Here is a 9,623-nt window from a genome sequence, read left to right as displayed (position 1 = left end):
AAAAATGTAAAAATCAAAATTTTTTACTAACAAAGGGAAAGATTTTTGTCATTTTTGGTGTTTTTTTTTTTTTTTTTTTTTAACGAGTAATGGCGGCGATCTGCGATTTTTTTTTTTGCGGGACTGCGACATTGCGGCGGACAGATCGGACCCTTGACTGACATTTTTGGGGGTACCAGTGACATTACTGCAGTAATCAGTGCTATATATATGCACTGTTACTGCAAAAATGACACTGGCAGGGAAGGGGTTAACTGTATTGGACAGGGAGGGGTTAAGTGTGTCCTAGTGGCGTGCTTCTAACTGTAGTGGGACATTGCTATTGGTGTAAAAACAAAGATCAACGGTTCTACATAGTAGAACCGTCTGATCTTCATTTTTACACATCGAGAACTGACAGGCGGCTTGTTTACATAAGCCGCTCTGTCTTTCTCCCGCTGTACCGGCGATCGTAGTGTGACCGGCGGACATCGGGTCCGCCAGTCACACTCCCGCACTCCTCCGTGAACGAGCCTCGGCGGGCGTGCGCTCGCCCCGCTATTGGCTCTAGAAGGAGTGACAGGCGAGCGACGTAGACCTACGTCACTCTGCCTGGCCGGGGCCGACTGCCGCAGTTAATATACTGTGAGCAGTCGGCAAGTGGTTAACTATAGTATATATTTTATATGCGGCCCGAGAAAATTTCTCTACACTCAATGTGGCCCAGAGAGGCCAAAAGGTTGGACACCCATGCTTTACACCTTGCCCCATAGGGTAGTACGAGATTTTGTCAAAGTGAGGGAATTTTCTTATGGCACTTTTCCACTGCATGGAACTGAACGGTTTGGCTTGCTTTTGTGCTTTTCTACTGCTGGTACCGCATGGTATGGTGTAGGAACGGTTCGGTACGGTACGGCGGCGCTTTTCCACTGCATGGAACCGAACGGTACAGCTCTCAAAAACAGTACCACCTCGATTGTGGTTCCAAGAGGTTCCATACCCGGTACCATATCCCACAATCCTTTGCATGCAGTCACTACTGGCCACTGATTGGTCAGAGAATCATTGTTATCCCACCCACTTAACTTTAGTACTACTTTAGTGGAAAAGCAAACCATACCATACCGAACCGTTCCAACACCGTACCATGCGGTACCAGCAGTGGAAAAGCAAACTGGGCCAAGCAGGGCCCAGTAGAGCCGCGAGCCGGTACTTGCAGTGGAAAAGTGCAATTAGACAATTGTTGCCAGAATAGATTTCCCCTCTTTTTCTGTTCCCGTGACAATTCAGTAATTACCATTTTACAAACTGTAAAATGAAACCCAAATATTAACTTTTTTTTTTCCCTTGACATTTCAGACAGTGTATGAAGATTGGTTTATTGCCTTGTACAATGTCCTGTACTCCAGCTTGCCTGTCCTTCTCGTTGGCCTCATGGATCAGGTCAGTACCTTCCTAGAACATTCATGGATAAATAAAGACATTGGAGTTTCAGCAGTACAGCTCAGATTTGTGTTTTACCCTAATATAAATTCTTTTTGTTGCAGGATGTCAGTGACAAGCTGAGTCTTCGCTTCCCTCGCTTGTATATACCGGGCCAGAAGGATCTGCTGTTTAACTACAAGAAATTCTTCTTGAGCTTGTTCCATGGATTAGTGACCTCCTTGATCATCTTTTTCATACCGTATGGAGCATTTTTGTTAACCATGGGGCAGGATGGAGAGGCTCCTTCTGATTACCAATCATTTGCTGTGACCACGGCCACTGCGCTCATCTTTACTGTCAACTTCCAGGTAAGCTGAGCTCATATGAACTCTTTTATAGCACTTACTTTATTAGTTCTCACATTGTGATTTTTATGGCTGAAAATTGGAGAGCTCATGTCTTTTTGGAGTCTTTAAAGCAATCAGCCTGTTACCCTCACTTCTGTTACTGTTGTAACAATGTCACCACCAGTGTTGGGACAAATTCATCTAGAGCCCAGAGCAAACATGACCAACTGCATGCCCCCCCCCCCCCAAAAGAAAAAAACAAAAAACTAAGCTGTATGATTACCCATACCTCCCAGCTGTCCCTGATTTCGAGGGACTGTCCCTGATTTCGAGGGACTGTCCCTGATTTCGAGGGACTGTCCCTGATTTCGAGGGACTGTCCCTGATTTGGAACAAAGTCCCTCTGTCCCTCTTTCCTCCCCATTTGTCCCTCATTTTGTTCTGATTTATATAGCTGTATAAAAAAAAACACTTTTTATCTTTCAAATAGGGTTTTCCAGTGCTAAACTTTTATCTTATTTCTAAATTGCTGCATTTGTAAACTTCAAAACCCAGTATAAAGGAATAGTAGTGGTAAAATAAAAGCACTTGTGAGTGACTTATTCGTGGTGGTTTTTTTTTTTTTTGTACAATTCCCCTTTAAGGGGCGTAGCAGGGTGTGTGTCCTACATACCTTTGCTAATACATGACCCTAGTTCCCATCTTAAAACGTTGGGAGGTATGCGATTACCCCCTAAGCATAAATTCCCCTGCTTCCAGTACAAATCCGCCCCTGCTGAAATCCCCCTGCCATTACACATTTGCCCCCCCCCAAAAAAAAAAAAAAAAAAAAAAAAAACCTAGCACAAATCCTCTATCCCTAAAATTTCCTCTCCAAGTCCAAATCCCCCCCCCTTCCACCCCCCCCCCCCCAAAAAAAATCAACTCTCTTGGCACCCCCTCCCCAATTTTTGCCTCCTAGAACAATTCTTACCCCCTGGTGCCCCCCACCCCCCCACAAAATTCACCTTTGAAACACAAATCCCTTCTGACCTTTTTCCACTCTGTCCAGCTAATTGTACAAAAAATGGTTTTGACTGGAGTCACCCATTTAATTTTACTAAAATAAAAAATGCAGTGTCTACACTAAAGAACACTTCTAAAAGATCACAAAAGTATTAGCAACTTGCAGAAAGACTGTTTTTTTGCTTTAAAAATAAAATAAATTGTTACATCCATCATTTTTGGAGGAATATATATTTGCATTAGAATACACAAAAAGTTGGTGACATTGTTTCTGGGAGGTAATGCTGTCGAACTGAAGAATAATTGTTTCTTTTTTCCTCTTTGCTATAACAGATTGGGCTGGACACATCTTATTGGACGTTTGTGAATGCGTTCGCTGTGTTTGGAAGCATTGCCATCTACTTTGGAATCACGTTTGACCTGCAGAGCGCTGGGATCCATGTCCTCTTTCCTTCCAAATTCATATTCACAGGTAGATGGTTATTCTGGGGGCAAGCTGGGATTTTCACTTCAAGTGTTTTACACAATATTTCAGTAATGATTCTGCGCTGTGATAGAAATGTGGCTGCTAGCTAGAAAAGTCCGCTATACAAAGAACTAAAACAATATAAATATTCTATGATGCATCAAAGAATTAAAAAAAAATACATCACCATTCATTCATCTATCAAACTGCGATGCGTAAAGTGAATATAAAAAACATCTTTTATGTCCAAAAAACATCAAATCCTCAAACAGTGTACTGTGTTAGAGTCCCAAGAATATTTCTGTGAAAAAATAGATCTTCTACCAACCAGACAAATTATTTCATCTTATGTGCAAAAAATCACCAATCACCATCATCTTATAAAGTGAATACTCACCAAAAATATATGCTGCAATGAATACAGCAGCCACAGCTTGAAATTCAAGCAAGGATCCTCTTAGGGCATGTATACACCGGTCTCGAGCCGTCTCTCTTTAATAGCAACAGGTTCCAGTACCAACTGTAGTAAATAAAGCTTGCCCAGGAGCCAAAATAGATGTCAGTAATAGTGCAATATTTTTATTAAAATAATGGGCATCAGTACTGATCAGGGGTTCACTTGAGAACGTCCAATTGGACGAAACAAGTCGGGTTGGAGACACTGTGCTGACGTCACACCGCTGCACAACCCGGGAAGGCATCGGCTTTCTGTGTAAGTTGGATTTGTTTTAGCAATCCTCTTTTATCTTCAGCAGCCTCAGTGCTTTGGGAGATTTTCTCACTACTGATGCATAAGCTTTGCCACCCTGAATGCCTGCGCTGGTGTCCAATATCACGAAATAATTATTCGGTTGATTTGTTAATTTTGGTATATAGCAGTTACAGAAACTTTAATAATAAAAAAGATTTCCTAGTTTAAACAGAGTACAGTGTACTCCAGAAACAGTGACCATCTTTTTTAGTTTCTTATAATTATTTTAATAATTTTAGGTACTTTTATAGCGCTGTCAATTTACACAGCATACATATATACATGTACATTCACATCAGTCCCTACCATAGGTGTGCGTGTGCCCAGGCACACCCTAATCACCCTGTGCAGCACAGATTCCCCCTACTGCCCTGGCTCCCCTCCCCCTTTCCCCCACAGCTCTTCCGGCTTCCCTCCTCTCCTCTCCAGCCGGCTGTTGCTGTGGGTATGTTTTAGGATGAGTGGGGAAAGGGGCCGGTAAATATATAATTTGCCGGCCCCTTCCTTTTCTGAATGAACATCGTAAGTGATCGGTAGTGTGTGTTTGAGCTTTGGTGTGCACACCCTAATGCATTAGGCTGCGCACACCTATGGTCCCTACTCTCAAGGAGTTTACAATCTCTAAGGTCCCTAACTCATATTCATATACTAGGGCCAATTTAGGCAGGAGGAAACCGGAGTACCCGGGGGGAAACCCACGCAGGCACAGGGGGAACATGCAAACAAGCAGGTAGTGTAGTGGTTGGGATTCGAACCAGCGACCGACCCTTTTGCTGCTAGGCGAAAGTGCTAACCACTACACCACTGTGCTGCCTAACTAATATTATTATAATTATTTTTATTATTATTATGATGATGATATTAAATGTTTAAAATCTGCAATTTCTGTTCTTTTCTTCAGGAGCGGCGCCAAATGCTTTACGCCAACCCTACCTCTGGCTGACTATAATCCTGACAGTGGCAGTGTGTCTGCTTCCAGTTGTTGCCCTGAAATTCCTGTGCAAAACTATGCGGCCCTCAGAGAGTGACAAGGTAAAGTGACCCTTTTTCCTGTATTGTTGGCCAGTGTTGTATGTTCACTGCTGAAAAAATAGTTTAAAAATGTTTTTATTTCTTAGGTCAAATCTGAAATGACAGAGGAGTATTTTTTTATATTTAAGAGTCCAGTTTTTCACATTTTATCAGACTTCTCTTGACTGCTTTGCTAAAAGGCCTGTTCCTTACAGAGTTCAATAATGCAAGCTCAGATTACATAAATAAGTCATAGGATAGGAATGGGGGGAGAAAACCACACCTCCCTCCCGGAGGGGTATGGCTCTGTACTGCTTTGTACAGAGATTCAATCTGAGAGAGCGAGTTTGAAAGCAATTTGCTTTTCCTCTTTCGCTCATCGACGGACACAGCACTCCATAAAGCATAACTACTGGGTTATATTGCCTCCTCCAGGAGTAGGACTAGGCAGAACAAAAAACACCTTGCTACGCCTATGGGCTGTCCTCAGCTGGTATATAACCCGCCTTTCCGCTCTAGGTAATCAGTTTTTATCTGTCTAGTCAGGAGTAAGGACCTAGGCTCCCGGCTGGGATCCCTGGTCCTAGCAATTTATTTTCTCCTTCCTTACATCTTTTTTTTTTTTTTCCTCTCGGGAGATCTACTGGTAACTGCTGGGCTGGGCGACGGGCTGGATAATCTTGATCCAGTGGTCTCCTCAGCCCAGCCAGCAAGCGTGTGCAGACCTCCACTACGCGCTAGGTCGGCTGCGAGATAGCTTCTACGGACAGAGGCTGGCCCGTGAGTTAAACGTATTGCAGGGTTGCATACGACCGGGCGTGGGTCTGAGTTGCAGTGGTCCCTTGGCTTACAGCTCCCCTACTTCGGTAGTGAGGATTCTGTCTGGAGCGTTACCCACACTATGGCTTTTTTTTGGGGTGGACACATGTAAACTCCAGGGACAGTCAGAGTCTGGTGGGGGTCCCAGGGTAGAGGATGTAGTGGAGACCCCTGAGATCTCCCCCCACTATCACCACTCTGTAAGGGTCCTGGGATAGTGTACATCCTGTCCTGGTAGTCTGGAGGGGTCCAAGTGTAGGAGAACCCTAGGCGCATGCCCTACTGTTTGCAGTGTGGGTTTAGTGCAGGGGGGTCTCAGTGCAGAGACTGGTGCAGAGTGCACAGCGGAGTCTTCCCTAACGTGTGTCCTACCTTCCGTTCCCCTTGCAGAGGGCGCAGGAAAGTTTTTGGCAGCATTCTATAGCATTTTTATGGTGGCCATTTTCCCTTAGTCTGGCTGGTCTCCAGCTGGCGGCCATGTTTGTGTAGCCCGATGTCATTGGACCATTTTCCCTTAGTCCGGGAGACGACCAAAGCCTTGTGGGGATGCCGTTGCTCCTCCTCTTCCTACTCAGTTTCCTCTTCCTGTGCCCGGGACATATAAACAGGAATGGCGTTCATGGTGATGCTGGGTCTGAATTCTCGGCGCTCCTTAGATCAGTAGAGGGAGTCCTTGGGGGGGGGGGGGGGGGGGTTCCTGTTATCTCTCTCCATCTCTTTGCTGATGGATATCCTCAGCCTTGGGGGGATCCTTTAGGTCTGCCCTCATCCATTATTGGGGTGGGGGGACATCTTCGCTGGTTTCCAGCCTTGTGGACCTCCTTCATGAGTGTCAAGGGGATCCAGGAAATTATTCTTTTGGGGGGTACCCAGAAAGGGGGACAAAGCTTGTCCTTTTCAAGTTTTTTTTTTTTTAGGTCCTGAGTCTCCTTGTGTGGATTTAATTCCTGCAAAGGTTCAGGTGAAACTACCCAAGGTCCCCCCTATCCCTGTCCAGGGAATTGATTTATCTAGGTCTGATTCTAATTCTGACCAGGGTGGTCCTTCCTCTAGACATACTTCAGGAACCACAGTCCATGATTCACTGGCTGCTGTCACACCGATAGTTCCCTTTCTCATTTTGCATACAGGTTCGGAGTCTGGTCATATCCACCTTAAAGACAGTTCTGTTTGCACAGTCCTACATGCAGCTCCTTTAGTAGGTTTGGCTCCACAGGAGGATACCGAGGTGAAAAAATTTGAAGTGCTTTGAATGCTTTCCAGATGCACTGTATATGTTCAGCTCATTCAGGATTGAGGAGGATGTTAAGATCTTTGCTATTCTGTTCTTACAGTGATTGTATTTTCCTGTTTTTCCAGATTCAAAAAAACAGAAAGAAGCTCAAGGCAGAGGCCCAGTGGAGGCCACGGGTCAGTACCATCCGACGCGGCACAGCTGGCCGACGTTCCGCCTATGCCTTCTCCCACCAGAGAGGATACGCCGACCTCATCTCCACCGGACGCAGCATTGGCGCCAAAAAACGGGCTACGCTTGACGCTGTGCTGGGCGGTAACGCAGCTGAAATTATCCACGCGGCAGGAACTTCCTGATTAGAGACGTTCATTCTTGCCTTTTTAAAGCAAATACCTGCACATGAAAGTTACAATTCTATTTTTTTAAATGCTTCTCCTTCTCAGGGCTTTTTTTTATACAGAGATAAACCTATTCTTACATTTTACGCTACTGGAAGATTTGTGGAGACAATGTACACAAGACTGTATTTTTTTTTTTAAAGAAAACCGTTTTTCACTAAGCCTGCATCTTTTTCTGTGGCCAGTAGGGAGCGCCAATCATTCATGAAAGTGACACTTTAGTAATGACTTGATCCTAAGAAGACATTGGTGGCTGTGTAGTGAGGTGTACAGTGCAGACTTGTCTTCATGGCAGTGTATACAGTTATGTACTGGAATTTTTTTTTTTTTTTTTATTTGTGAAACTTTTATTCTGATCACAGCAATCTGTGAAATTGTTTACATTTTAGCTTATTGTCTTTATTTAATTCTAATAAACTGTAAATGTTTGAGCTCAATTTTCCTTAAAAATCTAATGGTTTAAAGTTCCTTTACTATGGATGCAGACAGTTTGTGTCCAAGGCTGGCAGTTATAGCTGCACGTGAACTGAAATTTACAAAAATGTCAGATTCTTCAGATGTCTATTTATTGCAGCAGAGATCAGCAGAACAAGTAGCTGAAGTGGTAAACATTTTCTTTGCAGCAGACTCTTTACTCTACACCAGCCTTTCTCAACCTTTTCAACACAGAGGAACCCTAGAAATAACTTTCTGGTCTCAGGGAACCTCTGGTAAAAATGACTATATCTACAACTCATGATAATTAGTACCATGGTCAGTGGGAAGAATGATTTGTGAGAATGTGAGTTGCTGCCGGCCCCGTCTTCTTCCCCCAATAAGGGGAAGTGTTGAACTGAAAAGGGGGTGTATAAGGGCAATGGCGCTACTCTATAGGGGTGTGCTATCATGGTGTGTTCTCCCCATGCCTGGATGTGCCATGGTCAGTGGGAAGAATGATCCCTACACTTTTGGTCATTGAGAAGAATTACCCTCTTACAGATAGATAATTTAATATTTTGTATCCCGCGCGCTGGAAAATGTATCCTATTTATATGCGAGTTGCTGACGGCCCCATCTTCTTCCCCCAATAAGGGGAAGTGTTGAACTGAAAAGGGGGTGTATAAGGGCGATGGCGCTACTCTATAGGGGTGTGCTATCATGGTGTGTTCTCCCCATGCCTGGATGATATTACAACTGTAGTTGGAAATTAAACTACTGGAAAATGTGTTTGTTTCCTTGAATATGTGTGAACATCAATATGTGTACAAACAATTAAAACAGTCGCTCATCGCTCATAAAAAACATATAACATAAATACAAAATTGTATAAAAAAAAAATAAATAAATTTATATATATATATATATATATATATATATATATATATATATATATATATATATATATATATATATATATATATATATATAAACTGATAAATACCTTTACTCATCAGCAGTATATAGCAGTCTTTTGTGACTTCTATCAATGTCTGGTTGAGCACTGGGTAAAGCTTGTAGAAGGAGTTCTCGTTCCCCTCTAACTGTCCTATGAGGCTGCATGACCCCTGACCCTCTGTCTGGACAATGCTGATTGGCCCTGTGCTGATCACATGCACCCTCCTAAAAAAAAAAAAAAAAAAAAAAAACATCCCTAGCAATACACACCAAGCTGAGCATGTGTAGAGTGCCTCCAAGGGTCTGTACTATCAGAAGATGGAGTCAGGATCAAACTGACTTTTTACACAATGTGCTGGATTAAACCCTTAGGTTCCACAGTATAACAAGAAGGCTTTACTGCATATACAGACTGATTTTATTTACGGTTGTGAGTTTATCATAACTTGGCACCACAAACGCAACATGCACACTTTATCGTGCCTATCGGAAGTGCCAAGTGTAAATGGAGACTGAAGGGCACTCTTCCCTTACCACCAACAGAGGGGGCATTTTTCCTATTGACCCCTGATGAATTGGCTTTAGTAAGGGTTTCTCCGTGACCTGCAAAATTATTTTCGGGGTTTCTCGGTAAAAAGGTTGAGAGAAGCTGCTCTAGAGTCTGAAGGAGGGAAGGGAAAACCATCTATGAAAGTTGTCACCACAGCAACTGTCACCATTTTTAACATTTCCCCCCCTTACTCACTTTCTGATGGCAACCATAGAATTGTAGACTTTCCTAAATTTTTCATCCTGGTGCCAGCAGTGATCGGGA

At 43.4% G+C, this 9,623-nt stretch overlaps 1 protein-coding gene across 1 annotated transcript in view; it reads left to right on the top strand.

The window, feature by feature from the left end:
• The window catches only part of LOC309561466 (phospholipid-transporting ATPase IC-like), a 160,088-nt gene extending 152,517 nt beyond the window's left edge, over window positions 1–7,571 (top strand). Inside the window, exons 24-28 of the mRNA XM_082265404.1 lie at window positions 1,339–1,422; window positions 1,527–1,772; window positions 3,090–3,228; window positions 4,875–5,005; window positions 7,163–7,571. Coding sequence (XP_082121530.1) covers window positions 1,339–1,422; window positions 1,527–1,772; window positions 3,090–3,228; window positions 4,875–5,005; window positions 7,163–7,393 — 831 coding nt within the window. The 3' untranslated portion in view covers window positions 7,394–7,571. The remainder of the gene's footprint in view (window positions 1–1,338; window positions 1,423–1,526; window positions 1,773–3,089; window positions 3,229–4,874; window positions 5,006–7,162) is intronic.
• The last annotated feature ends 2,052 nt before the right edge of the window (window positions 7,572–9,623 follow it).

Source organism: Pelophylax lessonae (assembly GCF_965119305.1).
Source record: "Pelophylax lessonae genome assembly, chromosome: 1".
Lineage (NCBI taxonomy): Eukaryota > Metazoa > Chordata > Amphibia > Anura > Ranidae > Pelophylax > Pelophylax lessonae.
The sequence above is the reverse complement of the archived record's forward strand: the minus strand, read 5'-3'. Positions and strand labels throughout refer to the sequence as shown.